The 18,979-nt window shown below is 52.9% G+C and overlaps 3 protein-coding genes across 5 annotated transcripts; 1 reads left to right on the forward strand and 2 right to left on the reverse strand.

Moving 5' to 3' along the window:
• The first annotated feature begins 415 nt into the window (after positions 1-415).
• On the forward strand, positions 416-5,557 carry IFRD2 (interferon related developmental regulator 2). The gene is made up of 12 exons (XM_080934602.1): positions 416-657; positions 2,624-2,743; positions 2,831-2,915; positions 3,022-3,146; positions 3,229-3,386; positions 3,517-3,567; positions 3,653-3,831; positions 3,919-4,024; positions 4,325-4,462; positions 4,660-4,788; positions 4,861-4,956; positions 5,062-5,557. Exons 1-12 carry the CDS (start codon positions 600-602, stop codon positions 5,140-5,142), a joined length of 1,326 nt encoding a protein of 441 aa, XP_080790728.1. The 5' UTR covers positions 416-599; the 3' UTR covers positions 5,143-5,557.
• A 113-nt stretch (positions 5,558-5,670) lies between these two features.
• On the reverse strand, positions 5,671-10,347 carry LSMEM2 (leucine rich single-pass membrane protein 2). Of its 2 annotated transcripts, XM_080934604.1 has the most exons (4): positions 9,447-10,347; positions 6,591-6,701; positions 6,334-6,519; positions 5,671-6,199 (listed from the first exon to the last, which is right to left on the reverse strand). In XM_080934604.1, exons 1-4 carry the CDS (start codon positions 9,466-9,468, stop codon positions 6,066-6,068), a joined length of 453 nt encoding a protein of 150 aa, XP_080790730.1. In that variant the 5' UTR covers positions 9,469-10,347; the 3' UTR covers positions 5,671-6,065. The 2 variants fall into 2 exon arrangements, with proteins under 2 accessions (XP_080790730.1, XP_080790729.1); XM_080934603.1 differs by lacking the exon at positions 9,447-10,347 and having other exon boundaries at positions 6,591-6,897.
• A 228-nt stretch (positions 10,348-10,575) lies between these two features.
• On the reverse strand, positions 10,576-18,795 carry SEMA3B (semaphorin 3B). Of its 2 annotated transcripts, none has more exons than XM_080934598.1 (18): positions 18,706-18,795; positions 17,400-17,587; positions 16,465-16,622; positions 16,226-16,288; positions 15,731-15,850; positions 15,558-15,651; positions 15,274-15,393; positions 14,370-14,515; positions 14,160-14,271; positions 13,984-14,053; positions 13,759-13,903; positions 13,240-13,459; positions 12,859-12,950; positions 12,735-12,776; positions 12,357-12,514; positions 12,211-12,266; positions 11,983-12,122; positions 10,576-11,605 (listed from the first exon to the last, which is right to left on the reverse strand). In XM_080934598.1, the coding sequence occupies exons 2-18, from the start codon at positions 17,506-17,508 to the stop codon at positions 11,201-11,203; spliced, it is 2,250 nt and encodes a 749-aa protein (XP_080790724.1). In that variant the 5' UTR covers positions 17,509-17,587; positions 18,706-18,795; the 3' UTR covers positions 10,576-11,200. The 2 variants fall into 2 exon arrangements, with proteins under 2 accessions (XP_080790724.1, XP_080790725.1); XM_080934599.1 differs by lacking the exon at positions 18,706-18,795 and adding an exon at positions 17,709-17,763.
• Positions 18,796-18,979: the final 184 nt, after the last annotated feature.

An 18,979-nucleotide genomic window follows, 5' to 3' on the forward strand; every position in this document is an offset into this window, starting at 1 on the left:
AAATGCTAAGCTATTATCTGTATTCTCATCTATAAAGTCACTCTTTCATTACTTGAAGTTTGTCTGTTCTCACTATTCTACCTAGCGTCAAACCCTGGCGCCTCAAAGCAGGTGCTTTGTTATCAGAACCTACAGATGGCTTCTAGTGAGGAAGGAAACTACTGAGTTAACTGTGAACCCACATGCCGCGCGGGCGGGGGTAGGAGAAGGAGGGGCGAAGTGGGTACGCAGGGCATTGTGGGTACATAGTTTAGCTGGAGCGTCGTCGGCTTATTTGTCTCCGGAATGGACTACCACTCCCGACATGCACTGCGCGCAACTCGGGCGCTGCTAATCTGTGTATGCTGACGCTTGGGGATAGTAGTTTCGGCCGCGTGGATGTGGATCTGAGTTTGGTGGCCGGGAACTCACCTTCCCAGCGACCCATTTGACAGGGCGGGGCGCCTCAGGAAGATGGTGGTACGCGCGGCGTGTGTCTCCAGTCGTCTTCACGAGTCTCAGCTCAGCACACGGGCCAGCGTTTCGCTGGTTTGGAGTCCCCGCCCTCCAGGTCCCTGACCCCGCGCCACCTTCCCGTGTCCCCAATTCCCGGTTTCGGAATGCCTCGCGCTCGTAAGGGCAATGCGCTCCGCAAGGGAGGTCAGCGCCGTGGAGGAGGTGAGTCCGGGGGCTCCAGTAAAATTGTTCAGTAGTGAGCGTGTGTGTTCGGTGGTTCCCTTTCGATGTCATTGAGGGTCCTGAGTTGATGGATCTTCCCAGATCAGCCCATCGTAACCTCCCAGAACTCTGCCTAGGCTCGCACGTGCCGCAGCTGGCATTGGCCACGTGTGCGCCTAACTTGAGCTTATTGCCAGCTGTTTTTCGAAATCCCGCGCCGCAACGGTGATTTGACCAGCATCGAGGACCTAGGTTTTTCTATCGCCACTGGGGTAGACAACCACACTAAAAAGGGCGTGAAGCCAGTCGTTTTGCCAAATACTAGTGCATTTGGTAGCCTGCACAAGGAAGTTAGTAGAGAGACCTTGTCTTCTCTGTAAAACGGGGAAGTGTGACTGGAAAGGTACAGAACTGGGGCCCTATCAATTGGGCTGGAGACCGGGTGGACATCCAAGAACTCCTAAGCAGTCTGGAGACTTCTTATCAGCCTCAACCAGAAGCACGTCCCGTTAAGGTAAACAAGTAACTGCAGAGAAAGAGTGTCTACCGAGCATATTTTTGACCTGGCTGCCATCCAAATGTGGCTTGGGTCTGAGGACATTTAATAGGGTGGTGACAGTTCCAGAAGGACTAGTACGGAAAGCATTTACTGAGTGGTCTCAGAAAGACCACTCAGTTCTGCGAGGGGAACTTCTGGATGAGACCTGAGAAGGAAAGGAACCCGTGTAGAGAGCCTGTTTGCGGTTTTGACAAGTAGGATAGTAAGAGAAAAGGTGAACAGAAATCAATGTGTGGGCTGAACTTTTTCCTATAAGCAGGTAATGTTAGTGGTCCCTAAGATGTAAGGACTGCTTTTGACTGAGAACCTGTGCAGGGCACCTACCATAGAAGCTACTGTATTCAGAGCCAGTCCTCAGCTCTGGAGAGAATTCACACGGGGTCTGTTCCTGCCCCTATCGACACTTGGAGAGTCCCTGTGTTTACTTTTTCAAGTGCTCACACCGTCAAGAGCTTCTTCTGGTCTTCCAAGGCTTAGAGGGGCCATTATGTCTATACCTAAAGTTGGTAGCCCTGAGTGGACCAAAGGAAGCTCAGAAAGCAATATATTTGAAACAAGGTGCCCAGCACACCCAGTGGGACCTGGGCCCCTGCTGCTCCCAGAGTTGTTAGCACAGTGAGTGTGGTGGCCTGTAGCAGAGCCATTGCAAGTTACTTGTCTTTACTTGCTACACCTGAGAGGTTCACTGTGCCGTCCATACTTTAAAGGTCGGGCAACTGATCAAATTATACCTCTGCTAAAATGAGGAGGGGCAAGGGGTGCTAATGGTATAGCCCATCGGAGAGCACAAGACCTTGGCTCAGTTTAAACCCCTGAGTCTGCCTAGTACTATAACCTGAGTCCTAACATTTACATTATCTTTTGCGTTAACTTTTACCTTTTGGCCATACCCTAGAGTGGGCCACAGGCCTCACTGGGACTCATCCCAGGCCCTTCTGCCACTATGTGGTTCCTATTGTCCTTAAAGCAGACTGTGCCCACCAAGCAGTGATAGCATACACCTTTAATCCTAGCACTGGAGAGGCAGGGGCAGGTGGATCTCTGCGAGTTCAAGGTCAGCCTGGTCTACAGAGCTAGTTCTAAGACAGCCAAGGCTATATGTAAGAACCCTGTCTGGGAGAGAAGAAAACAAGACAAAAAACAAAACAAAAAAAAGGCTGTGCCCTCCTGGGGTCCCCACTCATTGAGTCTGCCAGGTTGTTGCCCCAGGGTAGGCCTAGCTCCTGTGTCCTCGTGCAGATAGACTTTCTGACCTTTTTCCTGTATCCTAATTAAAGTCACAGGTGTCAGGCCTTGGTTTGGTTCGCTGGTCTCTGGGATGGGATAGCATTCCTGACGTTAAATGAGGGACCCCGAGTCATCCCTCACTGGTGGAAGCTACTCTGATAGAGATGCTCTGTTCCCCAGGTACCAGGAGCAGTGCTCAAGCTGACTCTGCTTCCAGTGAGGATGACGCGGCCAGCGAGGCCCGGAGCACCACCAGTGAATGTCCCAGCCTTCTCAGCACCGCCGCAGAGGACTGCCTGGGTGAGAGCGAGTTGAAGGTTGACAGGGGCTCGAGGAGGGCTCCACGGGACAAGGGCAGGATCCGGTGATGGACGGCTGGCTTTGCAGGTGGGGAAGCTGTGGACGAACAGAGCCAGCAGGAAAACCTGGAGGAAAAGCTGAAGGACCACGTGGACTGCCTGACTGACAGGAGGTACCTCGGGCTACTGGCCAGCTTCTACATTTAAGGCCCTGTTCCGCCAATGACAAATGGAACCAAGGGTGCCGTCACCCATATGAACCCCTTTCTCACCTCCCAGTGCCAAGACCCGGCAAGGAGCTCTGGAGAGTCTGCGCCTGGCCCTGGCCTCCCGCCTGCTTCCGGACTTTTTGCTGGAGCGCAGCCTCACTCTGGCGGATGCCCTGGAAAAGTGCCTTAAGAAAGGTCAAGTCCTGGGCACTTGGGGAACCCTAGCTAGGCAGGTGTTGACGCTTGCTGCATGCGCTAACTGAAAAGCATCCTGTAGGAAAGGGTGAAGAACAGGCCCTGGCTGCTGCGGTGCTAGGCCTGCTCTGTGTGCAGTTGGGCCCTGGACCCAAAGGCGAGGAGCTGTTCCACAGCCTGCAGCCCCTGCTAATCTCGGTGCTCAGTGATAGCACAGCAAGCCCCACTGCCCGGCTCCACGTGAGTATTTCCCCGCCCTACCAGTCTCTCGTCCCCAGGGAGGGTGTCGGGTTCTATCTGTCTTCAGATTCTCTACTCACGGTTCCTGATGTTGACCCATGGTGGCCTAGCGTTGTCCTCTTTCCAACAGTGTGCTTCTGCTCTTGGCTTGGGCTGCTATGTGGCTGCCACCGATGTTCAGGTAAGTGGACTTTGGACACAAGTGGTAGAGCAGCTTGGCTCTGTAGCCCTGTCTGTGAGCCACGCCTGTCTCACTGTGCTCCTAGGACCTGGTGTCTTGCTTGGCCTGCTTGGAAGGTGTTTTCAGCTGGTCCTGTGGCACGAGTGGCTCTGCTGCTTCCCTGGTTCCTGCCAGCCTACATGGCCTGCTCTGTGCTGCCCTCCAGGCCTGGGCATTGCTGCTCACCATCTGTCCTAGTACCCACATCAACCATATCCTTGACAGGTAGGGGCTGCTGCCTGCTGGGAGTGAGAGGGAATGTATGAAGGGACCCCCAACCCATACGTGAAGCTTAGCTTGCCCTTTCTGCAGGCAGCTGCCCCTGCTGCCTCAGCTCTTGTCCAGTGAAAGTGTGAACCTGCGGATTGCTGCTGGTGAAGCCATTGCCCTGCTCTTTGAGCTTGCCCGGGACCTTGAGGTGCGAGGGACAGTAGGAAGAGCCCCCTACCGGTACCACTGACCATCCCAGGCTGTTTGCAACACATGCCATGAGAAAAACAAACAACAACAGAAGAAAAAAAAAAAATAGCAGTCTTGGGTTATTTTGCAGGGGAGGTGACCCCCCAACTCTTACTCACATACTAGTTGCCATAGTGGGGGTTCTGAGTAGGGGTGAACAGCTGGGAGAAGCTGAGGAGGGGTGGAGAGAGGAGAAACACCTCACTCAGTTCCAGAAGAATTCAAACTTCCACTCAATACCTCCATTGTTCGCACCCAGGAGGACTTCATCTATGAGGATATGGAGGCCCTCTGCGGATCTCTGCGTACTCTGGCCACTGACAGCAATAAGTACCGTGCCAAGATCGACCGTCGACGCCAGCGCTCCATTTTCCGAGCTGTGCTGCACTTTGTTGAGGTGTGTCCCTAAAAAATGTGTCCCCAGAGGTTAGGCATGATGGTCCACATCTGTAAACCCAGCACTTAAGCTGGGTTATGCTGGTAAATTCTGGAACAGCTAGGGCTACATAGACCCTGCTCAAAACTCGAATGCACGCAAGCACGTCCCAGGCATGGCAACTGATCCCAATCATTCATGGGCCCTCTATTCTACAGGGCGGTGAATGTGAGGAGGAAACAATCCGATTTGGACTGGAAGTGCTCTACATAGATAGCTGGGCTCGCCACCGCATCTACACAGCCTTCAAAGATGTGTTGGGCTCTGGCATGCACTATCACCTCCAGGTGAGGGGACACAGGGAGGGCCACCCAGCCTGACAGATTCAGACTGGCCTCAGCTAATTGCTTTGTTTTTAGAACAACGAACTTCTCCGTGACATCTTTGGCCTGGGCCCTGTGCTAGTGCTGGATGCTGCTGCCCTGAAGGCCTGCAAGATTTCACGCTTTGAAAAGGTTTGCATCTTGGGCGCCTTTATCTTGCCTTTTGTTACCCGGAGGCCTAGAGCTGTGAGTGGGCTTTCTCGGTTCACCACACTCTCTTCTTTGCCTCTTCAACAGCACCTGTACAATGCTGCGGCCTTCAAAGCCCGGACCAAGGCCCGGAGTCGTGCAAGGGACAAGCGGGCAGATATCTTGTGAATCAGACTGGCCAACGAGAAGGCTACCCATACCCAAACCATATTTTTAACAGAAGACAGTGCAAGAACTGGTCCCTGCCAGTGATTGTCAATTTATTTTTTTAATGATGAAACCAAAAATAGACAAATGTGGGAGGGTCAAGGGATCAGGACACTTACGACTCAAGCCCCTTGTATGTGCACTCAGCCCTGTGGCTGTGGCCTCTTCCTGTCTTGTCTCAGGTGAAACCAAATGTGTGCGGGTCCTGGAGGTGATGGGCAGTGAGAAAGGGCTGTCCCTTTTGTTTTTTAGACCGTGCCCCCTGGGGCTGCTTCCTTTGGGGGTCTGGTACCTGGGCACTATGGCATAGGGAAGGCAAAGCTGCCTAGAATGGATGTGTGAGCTGCTTTATTAAAGATAAGAGAGAATGAAACAATACTTAGCCCCCTGTGACCTTTATCCTGAGTCTTTTTCCTGCCCTCCTCCCCATCTGCCACCCTAGGTTTGGCTCTCACTAGATCTCTACTTCACCTTGTCCTCTGTGGCAGGACTTGCAGTTCCCCAACTCAGCCTGGCTTGTCTGAGGGCTGAGACTGGACCCCCCACTAGGAGGCCTGGCAGAGTAGGTGGCTGAGCTGGGACAGCTATTTCTAGACTTCTGAACCTCCTGTCTGGGGGTGGCCAGAGGGTGCTGACAGGAGGTGCCAGGAAAAGACTGGCGCCCCATCCTCTGACCTTTGGCTATCCAAAGCAGGGTCTCGGCACCAGAAGGTTTGGTCAGGCCGGGCCTGAAGAAGTCGAGAGAGACAGGCAGCTGTGGAGTTATGTCAGGCTTGTACAGAAATCTCACCAAGGAATAGTGTAGATGAGGCCATCAGTGGGAGAACAGAGACTTGCCAAGAGTCCCTTTATTCCCCCTCACAGTCTGACATGCAGATGGCATCTCAGCTGGGTGCCCGAGCCTCACTGGAGTTGAGCCTTCTTAGCTGGCTGAGGCTAGCCAGGCGCAGTTTGAGCAGAGTCTCCTCCTGTGTGCGCAGTGTGTATGCCAACGTCCTCAGGGATTCACTCTGCAGCACTGGGGGTGGGAAGACATTTGTGGGACCTTGTCAGGCCTGTCACCCCAGACCCCACACAGCCCACTGACCTGTGCCCCACCCTTTATTGCTTCATTTCCAGTTACCCTGGGGTCCCGGTCCTGCCTGTCCCTACCACTTAAGTAGACAGCCACGATGGCTAGAGCCAGGCAGGTGAACACCAGCAGTACCAATAGCAGAAGGAACCCCCCACGGCCACACACGGGGCTGCAACCAGCTTGGGAGCACAGTGATGGCGGCAAGACACCCAGAAGTTCCTCCCATGTCTGTGCTTCTTCAGCCAGACAGGGCTGTAGTGAGCCTGCAGGGAGAATTGTCGTTGGAAGGTAGTACCCAAAGCATCCATCTTGCTCTCTTTCTGAACTCCCTTACCTCCACTGTGTAGGTCACTGATGGACTGCACTCGGTGCAGACGCACCTCCTGCAGGTGGTTAGGAGCCAGTGTTCCCCTGTTCCTCTGGTTCTGCATTGGCAACACAGCGTCTACAGGGGCAGTGGGACAATTGGAGTAAAACTTTGTAGGTAAACTCATGCTGCAGGGACTTGGGATCTGTGAGGACTACACCTGTGACATTTGCTTCCAAATTCCCTACAATTTCAGGACCCTTGGTTTGGATCCAGGAATCTAAAGTTTTAGTCTGCACAGGGGCTCTTGACATGCTGCCATGGTCACATTTGGGTATCCCTTCCCCCTCCCCCCTTGCCCGATTATTCCTCCTGCCCTCTGCTCTGCCTTATCAGACAGTGATTCAGCCTCTTACTGGAGTCCTGCTGTTTGCACTCAGCAGCACCACGGGAGTTCACTTTTTATAACTTTGAGGGCTCCTCCCTCTGGCCTCCCTCTGAGGCTATCTGGGCATTTAGGTAGTTTCCAATTCTCTGTGGAAATTAACCCCCAGGACATCCATCATTGAATATGAAGGTTTTCCCCACTTTACTCAAAGTTGCTGAGGACAATTCTCAGAAGTGGAAATCACTGGGCCCAAGAATGGAGGAGATTGCTCTTGGAAGCTATCAACAAAACTGTCTTCTAAAAGGCCCGTGAGAGCCCAGCAGTACAACATTGCCACCATTAGGCATCCCACTGTGGGGAAAGTGTGTGTGTGTGTGTGTGTGTGTGGTGTGGAGTGCGTGTGCAGAAGCCAGAGGTCTAGCTGACCTGGCTCTGGAACTCAACACATAGCCTCGACTCACTAAGAAGTCCCAGGAACTCCTGTATCTACCTCACCAGACCCGGGATCAGAAGTGTGCAGTCCACCTCCCAGACATAAAGAGCGACACGCAGCATCTGCTTTTTGACTTGCTTCTGAGCATGGGGCAGCTTCACACATGCCATGGCCCCGGAGAAATTAACTCAAGTCTTCATGCTTGGTAGACAAGCTTTTGACAGAATTATCCCCAGACCCTGTATGCACACACCTTTACATATATTTGCTGACTTGAGAGATGAGAAACAGCTTGCCTTGATTGCTGCCTGACCGATGTGTGTGTAATTACCATTCACAGGTTCTGCCTATTTAGTCACTGACTGTGGTTCCCTTATGGTTATATTTATTTCAGATTTTGTTTTGTTTTGAGATAGTGACTCACTGTCCTGGCCCGAAACTCATTGCATAACCTAAGTTAGGATGGGCTTACACTCGAAATTCTCTTGCCTCAGCCTACCTATTACTAGTATTAAATGTGTGCATCTCTACCCAGCTTTGTTATGTGTTAGCAGTATGTGTGTGGTGAACGCCCACCTCTGTTTAGACTCTTGTGCATGTATGTAGAGCACAGAGGACTGGCTGCCCATCTCTTACCCTCTGCCTTATTTCTTTGAGACAGGACTCTTCCTGAGTCTGGAAATCAGGGGTTCTGTTTGTTTTTATGGGGTTTTTTGTTTGGGTGTTTGCTTGTTTGTTTTTGACAAGGGTAATAACCAGCAAGCTCCAGTGACCTACCCATCTTCATGTCCCAGCACACACAGCACTGGGGTTATAAGGCACACACGACCACAGCGGGCTTGTTACATGGTACCAGGACCTGAATTCAGGTCTTCCGGTTATTCAGCAAGTGTTTTTCATTACTGAGCCATCTCGTCCCTCCCCCTACCTCCCCTGTTAAGACAGTCTCAGAAAGTTACCAGACTGGTTTTGAGTAACTGTTAAATTCAAATAATCCCTCTGTCTCAGCATTCCAACTACTATAGAAATATTTGTAATTTCTAAATAACTATTCTTTCTGCTGGTATGATTTGACTGAATACTTGTATTTGAAACAGAGACTCACTACGTAGACCTGGCCACCTAGAATTGAGAGTATAGATCCTGCTGGCCTTGGCCTCTGCCTCCTGAGTATGCACCACCAAAGGTCTTTTATTGGATGTTGTCATTTTGTTTTGTTTTGTCTTAACTCCACAAGAGCTCCAGATGCCTGCCAGGAACCCAGGTAACAGTGTGAGGATGGCTTTGGGCCTCTGGGTCCTCCCATCTCAGGACAGAAACTCAGCCTTTAGGACATGCTTGAAGCTGCCCCTTGCTGTGCTCACAAGTGATTGAAACAAAAGCAGAGGCTGTCAGTCCTTAAGCCTGGGCAGTGGACTCGGGGTCACATTAAATCCCCTTTTTGCTCCTCACTGTGCTTCTCCCACACTTTATATTTGAACATATTTTATTCACTACAGAAGAAGACACATGGCAGATGTTACAGTTAAGTCTTCCCCTCTCCCCCCCAAATAGGTAGGCATCTTCCTTTAGTAGAGGGCAGGCCCTTTGTCTGCAGTATAAAATATTGAAGGGGGGACGGGGGGGGGGGGGGACTCAGCAGGTAAAGGCACTTGACTAGCGAAGTATCAGTCTTGACCAGGCTGAGAGACTTAGAACAGGCCTATCTACTTCCTAGTCCCCTGGGCCAGATGTCCAAATGCTCCCTGGAACCAGTCTTCATCCAAATCCTGATTTCTTCGCTGAAGGAAGAACGGAACTGCTTGGGAGATCTCCAGATGCCCACACCCACTTGGGTACAGCCTGTAGTTGACCCATTCCTACATGAAGAGCTTTGAATCCCTCCCTCAGGCTGGACCTTAAGTGGGGAGGAATTGTAAGTATGACAGCTCCATTCTTTATACATAGGGGTAAATCCCTAGGCTGGGGTAGGAAAAGACTGAGAGGTCTCCCTGTGAACCTAGATCTCTCTGTGACCCATAGGACTAGAGCCCTGTCCTCCCCAGTGGCCACCCTCTCCTACCTTCTTGGGTCTCCTCAGGCATGGCAGCTGGTAGGTAGTCAGGGGCCCAATGAGAGTGCCCAGCCCCAGAACTGGACAAAGGCAGTAGTGGCTTCTTTCAGATTCTGGGAGAGCCTGGCTGCCTCCCAACCTGGTCTTGAAATAGGCCTGAGCTCACTTTCCTTGGACTATATTTAGAGGGGGCAGTTCTGAATCACGAAAAGGGGCAGAGTGACCTAGATGGGCCGGCCTAGACTACCTACTTGGTGATGGGGCTCAGCTAAGAGCAAGCCTCTGCTAGCACATGGGCACAAGGAACTTCTCAGACAACCACACCAACTCTATATACATCCCGAAGGTCAGCATCCAGCAAGCACCGTGTGGTATGATAGAAAAGGAGCTCTACACAGGTCCTCAGCCGTCCCTCACTCCCGTAGACCCCTTACCCACAGACCAGCCTTTTTCTTCCAGCACTACCGTGTAACCATCTAATACCAGAGATTGGGGGTGGTGGGTGGGGCACAGCTGGAGCCCAATGCCCCAGGGATCTGGCAACCCTGGAAGTGGGCACCCATGCCGGCCAGTGGACAGACTGGGAAGAGAAGCTGCTATTTCTAGAATTAAACTATAACCTTTGGTAAAAAGAACTTTAGGAGTGGTCTCTGCTTTTCCATCTGTAAAACAGGAGCAAGGGTTCCCGGCCAGCTGTACTGTGGATAGAGATGCATGACTAAAGCACTTAGACACAAGTGGTCTTGATCTCCCTCTCCTCCTCAAGGGCTCCACAGGCCACGTGGAAGCACGTAGTTCACTCCTGAAGGATGCGGGTCCAGCTTCCAGGCCTCAGTCTGTGGGTGGACTCTGTTCTGCTTCTTCTAAACTGTGCCAAGCCAGACCGTGGTGGGTCTACCTTCCAAACCGTTTGGAATCCACAGCGCCATACCATCCGACCAGCCTCCCTGCTGTTCCTCAGACATAGAAGGTTTGTCCCCCACTCCAAGATTTTGCACTGGTTCTTCTATGCTGGAATGTTCTGTCACCAGACACCTGTGACTGATTCATTATCTTTCAGCTCAAACGTCACCCGTTCAGTGAGTTAATACACTCTTGCTCACAACATCCAGTGTTGTTTGTTTGTTTGTTTTTTACTTCAGAGAGCTTGGCCCTGCCACTAATGCACTGGGCATGCTAGTACCAGTCAACCAGCATAACCATCTACGAACACTTTTAGTCTTCACTACAGTATTCTTGAGTGGGAAAAATACAGGCCTTGAGACCGCTAGGATGATGCCCAAGACCTCCAGCAAGGTCTAGGGCTACCTGTTGTCTGCTGGGGCCATTCCAACGTCAGCTGATAATGTGTTTATTGCATTACTTTAGTACAGTTGGCCTGCCTCATCCCACGCCCCACAGTCTAATCTGTTCACAGCTTTCTGCTCGCTGCTCAAGAAAGAGAATGCTTTCTTTCCCCAGGGCTGCCACCCAAGACAACTCTCTGGTCCTGGTCCACTCTGGAACCCCACTTCACTGCCTCCCCCCTCCAGGTTATTAGATCCTGAATTGAGCTTGGGCCAGTCTTCTAGAGCTACATTCATGGGTTATCTTGTTAATAAATAAGCTACCCTTTGGCCAGGGCTTATGTATGGGTTAGGTGTCTCCGTTGGCCCAAGGACCTCAGTGTGCCCTGGCCACAACTCATCTGTCTGCCTGGCATCTGTCTGCTCCCTCTTCGGTGTGTCGTATCCAGCCTGGTCCTCAGTATGGGGACAGCCGAGTCACCAGTGAGCTGCACTACGCGGTCCACGTTCAGCACGCAGGTCAGAGGCATGCATCCGCCTGTTTCGACCCTTACGACGTGAATCTGCTGCCACAGAGTGGGGCCCAGGCTGTGGGCGGCACATTCGCAAGGAGTTTGCACCTCCACCACCGCCTGGCTCCACCAGCTGCAGAAAGTCCCGGTACCAGAGTTTAGGGCCTGGTGGTGCAGGAGCTGCTGCCTCCTCGGCCCTCGCCAGTCGTTCAGCCTGTGCCGCACTCAGCACATGCAGCACCAGGCGACGCAGTGGCTGTGAAAAGCCTTGTTCAACCGCGACGCACAGATACACGCCAGAGTCCTGGCGCCGCAGGCCGCGCAACAGCAGCCCCCGTGCAGTGCGCTCTACTCGCTCCCCAGCCAGCACCTATGTGGAGGGCGGGAACAGAAACAAAGCGTCATGGGAAGCCAAAGGTGAACCAGGAAAATAGGTGCTAGCGCTTACTTTAAAGGAATAGGTAGCCTTCATAGGATGAATCGATCTAGGTGAGAGGGATCACTTGAGTGGGCCATGGGGTAGATTAGAAATCTCAGTGCGTGGGTTTGAGGGTGGGTCAGGAGTCTAGTCACAGTGGGGCATCATTAGGTTTCTAAGGGCCGAAGACGATGATAAGGGAATCTGACTGAACAGAGCCTCACTGAACTGGGTTTCACATAGTTATGAGGCACAGGCCAAAGGCCTCCTTAGGCAGGGCACGGCTTCTCTTAACTGGGCCTGGTTAGGAAGGGTGGAGCGAGGCACACCTGGGTGTGAGCTGCCTGCCCTGCACGATGGAAGGTCCACTCCACATGCGCCTGGAGCGAGCGGGGCTCACACTCCAGAAACGCGCTGCCGCTCTCCACACCAAAGACCTTCCTCTCCAACAGCGCAGAGTGAGAGGAGTCTTGAGACAAAAATGTAAAACTTCAGACAAGGCAGGGCTAGCTGTATCAATTTCAAGGCCTGAGGGCAGGAACTGATGGGGTACTCACCCCCAGAGCATAGGGTGCTGGGGTCGCCGTTCCTTATGTCTTGCCTCCGGAACCGCCTAAGGGAGGCATAAAAACTTATGAGCGCTTCTCTGCCGGCGGCAGAGACTCTCTCCCAGTAGCCCAATCCAGATGCCAAGCCTACCCACCTCTTGGCAGTAGGCTGGAAGCGTGTGCAGGCTGATCCATCCCAGGCGCAGTAAGGGTCACGGGCCAAGCAGCATTCTGCGCAGGCGCGGCCTAAGGCAGCGCAGCGATGCAAAGCAATCTGGGCCACTGCGCTGGGCGATGCTACATAGAGCTGATGCTAGAGGGCACAAGAGTCTCCAGTCTGATTGAGGACAGCCCTACTTGACTCCCTTCAGTCAGATAGCCTTTTCCCCATTGGACAGGTGGGAACACCGAGGTCTCATTGTCTAGCGAAGAGAAGCTAGACCTGAAACTCTGGGCTTTGAAAACCAAAGGGAAGCAAGACAACTGGGGTGCTGTGGGACAAATTCAATTCTTCCCCAAGTTGAATTACTCACCCTTTTGGAGGAGATTTGCATGCTGGTGATAGTGGCAGAGTCCTGGAAGGGAGGCAGAGCAAACGGATCAGGGCTTAGTGGCTTCAAGTGTTGTGTCCTAGGGTGACTAGGGATCGGGTCTCACCTCAAACACCTGCAGCTCTTCCAGGAGAAGTCCTTCCGCGTTAGTTCGGCTGCCCCTGGGGACTGAGATCACTTTCAGCACTGTGCCCACATCTGAAAAAATGAAAAGAAAGTATATGTGTTATGAGTGCATGTGTGTGTGTGTGTGTGTCCGAATGTGCGTGCACCCGCATGTGCTCTCACCCTGTCTCCATCTTCCTCATGATTGGGTCATGAAAAAAATAACAGTTGTGGGTTGAAACAATGAGGGAAGCCTTCAGAAAGTGGGGCCACAGCCCAGTCAGAGATGTAGATAGTAGACTGACCAGGGACAACTTCTACCTCTGGGCCAAGGAACCAGAAGGGGCTCTCTGTCCTACGGGCATTGTAATGAGACCCTGACCTGTACCAATGAAGAGAACATCGTAGTGTCCATCGGCAGCTGCCACCCGGTCTGCAGCGATTTGGGTGAAGGTGTACCCAGCTCCCACTTGTAGGAAGAGAGGGCGCCCCCCCATGGGCAGGACTGAGTTGTACATGAGAGGGTGGTTCCGAGCAAACTGGATTACGTCATCTGGAAAGTCTTTGGTGGAGCTGAAGGTGCCAAAGGTCTTGCTGGGGCACTAGGGAAGGCAAGGCATGTCAAGCAGAGATACGGGGTCTTTGTGATCAGCCTTCCATTCCAAGCCTCAGGGAACGTGAAAGATGGGATCCAACAAGGGCTCTGAGTATCTGAGCCTTTCCCTGGTGAACCTTAGGCTGAGAGGGCACAGCTCTAACTTTTATGATGGTGACATTTCCCCACCCATGCCAATAAGAAGAAATCACACTGCACACCCCCCCCCAGCAAAGCCCCCACAGTCAAGTTCTCCACCCTTGAGACTTTGTGGTTGATTACTGCAAGTGGTCCCTAGTACCGTACCATGCCAGGTCTTGGGTAGGGGACACGACCCTGGTAGGACACCCACTGATGTGTAGGCCCCTCTTTGTGAGCAAAAGGTCCCAAGAAGGCTCGGCGCACATCGCTCATGCTGTACACGCACACAGCAGAGCCCTGGAAGATGCCACTGCAAACAATGACAAGGGCAAAGTGAGGAGCCCCAGCAAGCTCAGCGGACTGCCCAATGGAACTGTGGCTGCCTCTCACCTGGAGGTGGAGAAGATGGCATAGAGAAGAGGTGTCTGGCGGTCTCGGGAGGACAAAAGGAAAACATCCTCTGCAGAGCAAGACAAGGGTGGCCAGGCAATACTTATACACCCCAGGCTCCTGGACTCTGCACCCTGACTCCTCCCCAGATGCCACCCCTCATTCAAAACACTCACGAAGTTGGTCAAAGTGGGTGTCACCCTCAACTCCAGGTACTGAGCATACAAGCCGCGCCTTCAGAAATGTGGTCCATTTGTTGACCAAGCTCCGCTGGCCACCCAGGTCATTCTGCTCAGAGGATCAGAAGGGATGAGAACAAGACTATAGCAGGTGAAGGGTCAGGGACAAAGGTGGCCAAGGGATGAGTCATCCCAGTGTCTCCTTACCCGGCAGATCTGGCCAACACGAGACACCTTCATGCGCCCCATGGCTGGTGCCGCTTCCACAGCGGACTCGCGGAAGAAGAAATAGATTTTATCGTCATCAGGGTTTTCGCTCTCTGGTATCCAAAAGACCTTGACAAACTCGGGTTCTAGCCAAAACAGGAGGCACGGTATCAGCAGGTCCTGGTTCCCAACAAGGACTCCACTTTTGCAGGCTCCCACAACCAGAGCCTCCAAGACCCACCCTTATGATCAGCAGCTGCAAGGCAAGAAGTAACCACGGGAGGGCAGTAGAGACCATAGTTACGAGTGCACACGGGCTGCTCCCTCTCCCCTTTGCAGGACTTCATGCCACACTTCCTTAATTTGCCAGGAGAAGAGGGAGATTGGGTATCTGTTTTCATCTTCATTCACAAATCTTCCTTCCTAGCAGATCAAATACTCTCTGTTCCTGCTTCAGTTTCTTCTGCTGTCCTGTAGTAAAGGACTCCAGCCCTTCAGAGTCTAGGTTTCCTATCAATAATAGTTGCTTGAGCCTTATCTTTGCTGGTTCTTGTCTCACTGTCTCTGCACTAATCATTTCTCTCCTAGAATGCTCATCCAATTCTTTTGGCTGGATTTCCTGTGTTCCAGAAGCTACTAATAACTCACAGCTCCTCCCAACAATAGCTTTCCTTATTCAACCCAGACACCTCTTTTCCTTTTCTGTTCTTTCATGACCACTGAAATGTCCTTGCTCATGGACTCAAAGACTCTTGCCTGCCTCTGCCTCTGTGCATCTGGCTCAGGTATTATAGTAGATACTTGGAGAGACTTCAACATTGCTCTCTTGCTTTCTCATTTTGTGATACGTGTTCCCTATTGGAGGAGGGCAGTCTCCTCCCAGGGGACCCCACCAGCATCTCACCATTGAGCCAACGGGAATCATGGGGCTCTGTTCGGAGACTCGGATTCTGACCCAGGCTTCGAAAGATGGTAAAGTCCCGGCCCATGAGGTCCGCTGCCACCCCGGAATACAGCTCTTCCCCTGCAGACAGGGCAAAGTGGTGCTCAGCCGGCTATGAGTTCTCATAAAAAAGTGTGTAGGGAATCAAGACTATAGGGCAGCTAAAGGGGTGCCCCTGGGCAAGTGAAGTTCTAGAACTTCTAGAGGGTTCTAGAGTTATATGAGGTGCTAGCCTTTGGACTCACCCACCAGCACGGAGGCAGCCCGATGCCTTGGGTCATAAGGACTCTTTCCTTTGCCATCCTCGAGCTTTCTGAGGTCCATTTGGAGCATGGGTTCCTGGGGGCAGGAAAGTTATTAATGCCAAGTCCTTCCTCACACTCTCCTGCCTCACCACTCTCTCCAGTCCTAGTCTTACCTCCAGCTGGTGGCCCACCTCCACAAATGCACAGGTTGGGTGGAAGGCCCCCGTGCCACAGGCCAGCAGGTGGGTGTGGTTGTAGGCATGCAACAGTTTCACGAAGTTCATGCACTCCGTCTGATGGGCAGGTGGTGGTGGGGTACAGTCAGGCTTTCCCCAGGGAGTTGCAGGTCCCTAGGGGTACCCTGCCCTTCCTCCCTTCTGCATCAGTCCAGGGAAATACTAACATAAGTTCCAGGGACCCGAGTGGCCTTCGTGACAACCTACCTTCACAGGGTGACTACACGCGGAAGTATAGATAAGTACAACCTCCCCCAACTCAGAGCCCCCCCCCAGAAGAATCACATGAGCTCCCACCCTGACTCACCACCGAATCTGCCTTGACCTTCCTGCCCTTACCCCAAACCACAACAGACTAGTCTCTCTCTCTCAGCCCTGGGATGGGGGCCCAACCCTCTTCTGCATGCCCCCCTTTGAGCAGCCCACACTCACACCAATGTCCTTCCCTGCCCAGTTGCATTCTTCACGCCATTCTACGGGGGCGGGCCAGGCCAGCTATGGGAGGGAACACAGGTTAGAGATTTGGGGTGCTCTTTATTTTTGGGGGTCTCTTCATTCAGTTACCCACCCCTTTGAGATTTTTTCTAGAGTCTAAACAGACTGGATTGGGATCCTAAGGCTTTTTCCTGAGGCAGCACTGAAGTTGAGTAAGGTTAGGGGGTCTCTGGCACCTTCTTGGCTCGCTTGCTAATATTGTCCAGGCTGAGGGAAGCCACATGGTTCTCGGCACCCACAAACAGGCGTCCACGCTCCTCATCCACCAGCAGGGCTTCGTAACAGCAGGTCCGCTCCAGCCTGAAGGTCCGGACACCGTGCCGGGCCTGTAATTCTGCAGGGAGAGATGCCTCTCAGTATGTGCCTGTTGTAACAGTGACAGGAGCTTCCTCAAGGTCCTGTCTGGCTATTTGCAGACGAAGTTTATCTGTGTGACCCAAGACATACACATGTACACTTACGTGGGTGTGAGCTTACACTTATGAAGACCGGCCCACCCAGGTGATGTACAGAGTCACAGGGTGGGCCGTGCATGCCTCAGAAAGGGGAAAACAGGTTTAGGAAAACATGTGCAGACAAGTGGGCTAGCATGCTGGGAGGCCAGGCGTGTGGACACCGGGGTTCTAGGAAAGGCAAAGGGAGGAGGGGCTGACAGGACAGAATCCATCCCTAAAATGTCAGGCTGAGGGTCCCTTCCCTGCCACCCTATCACTAGCTTGGATTCAGCAGAGTTCAGCAGAGTTGACCAGCAAATGTCACTCTATGCCCAGGGACCGCCCCTGGGAGCAAGGAGTTTAAGAAAGGGGCTCTGACAGCCCCCAAACCTGGACTTAGTAACTACTAAAGAGTTATGGATTGCTCTGGGATGGGGGGGATCAGAGAGAGGCAGAAACTGTTGCTAAGGAGACAGTAGGGGTCCTCCTTGGGAAAGCATGAGCAGAATGTAGGCAGAGAGGTTGGGGGCTGAGGCTAGAACAGGGTTAACGGGGTAACCCAAGAATACCCGAAACCCAACAAGTAATGAGGATGCACATACGGGCACCGGCAAGTCTTTCCACACGGGGCCCTTTTCCTGTTCAAGCCGGTCCCTCCGTCTGCCAGGTGCACCTACCTTGAAAGGAGAGCCGAAGGCGGGGAAGGTTAGGGGCAGCATCTCCCAGCCCTGCTACCCAGAGAAGGGCCAGGCCTGGGATCATGGCGGCGGCCTCAGCCCGCCCCATGCCGGCAGCTCGGGACACTCAGGGTTCAGCAGGCGTGTGTGGAGGGAGCCTTCAGCAGCCCTGGACTCTGCCCCAGGATCTGGAAGAGAAGAGTCGGCAGCAAAGCAGAGAGGGTAAGGGCGGGTGGGAGGGCATGGGGGAGTCCCAAGGGATCAGATTACAGCCCCCAGGGATAGAGGCTGGGGGGTCGCATAGCATACCGTTTCCTCTCCACCAAGGGTGCCCCGCCTGGCCACAATCAGAGACACACCCACACCGGGCACACCCTCAGGGTCACCCTGCATTGGCAGGCACCCGCCTCACCACGTCACCCTCCTCAGTAACCTCCCTCCTCTGCACACACACTCACAGACATTAATTCACAAACACTATGCACCCACTTCATGCCAGCCTGGGGCAGAGAGACAAGGATACTACTGATGATGTGGACAAGGTCCCCAGGCAGTAAAGGGTGAAAGGCCAACAGAGAGTCAGATCCTGTGGTCATCTCAGAGGGCATCAAGTGCAAAGAGCAAAGCAGATGCTGAAGGGAGAGTGGGAGGAGGGGGGTGAGGCCTCTGGAGGTGGCTGTGTACCCACAGACTGGCTGGGAAATGCAGGGGCACTTTTGGGACTGGATCCAAGGTTGTGGGTGGCTATGGATATGAATATATTTCTGAGGGTCACTTAGAGAACACACATATATGAACATGTATGCACATGTGTATATGTATAAACATCTATGAGCAAGCAGGTGTCGCACCGATGTAGATGTACAAATCTGTATAGTTACATGTGGTGCTGTGTACCAGCATTAAATATGCCTGTTTGGTACACGGATCACATATGTGTGCATGGGCAGGTGTGTGTACACACACACTGCGGACGGACGTGCAAGTGAACACAAAAGCCACATCAATCACTTCCGCTGACAAGGCAATCAGTTCTTCTCAGGACCCAGATCCAGACCCAGGCCAAATCCAGCAGGTCTGGTTCTGTGACTGTTCCCACCCTGCAGCCTGAGGGTAGAAGGAGCTAGGCATGTAGAGCCTACCATCAGACTTGAGACCCAAGAGAGGACTGAGGCCAGTATGAGGTGACCACCATTCTGGCTCACTTTAACTCCAGGTAGGGCAGTGATTCGCCCTGAAAGTCCTGCTATTTTAGGATCTCCGGTTTCCCTGTCTTTGAGCCCCTCCACTGAACCAGACCCCTTACCTATCACACTGAGGTGGAGCCAGGGTCGGACTCCTATGGTCCCCCTTTACAGAAGCAGACAGGACAAGTGGGCACACAAGCCAAGGTCCTAGTGTGAATTAAAGAAGGAAATTAGCTGCTAGGATAGGTCTCAGATCTCTCCTCCTTCATTCTCTACCCCTTCCCCCCCCCACCAGTTCCTGAACCCCTCCCAGGCCAGGCCCCGTATCTGTATCTTCCCCCACTTTCATCTGCTCACACTTGCCTGAGCCTCTTCTCAGGTTCTAGAAGTCTG

This window comes from Micromys minutus (assembly GCF_963924665.1).
Source record: "Micromys minutus genome assembly, chromosome: 21".
NCBI lineage: Eukaryota > Metazoa > Chordata > Mammalia > Rodentia > Muridae > Micromys > Micromys minutus.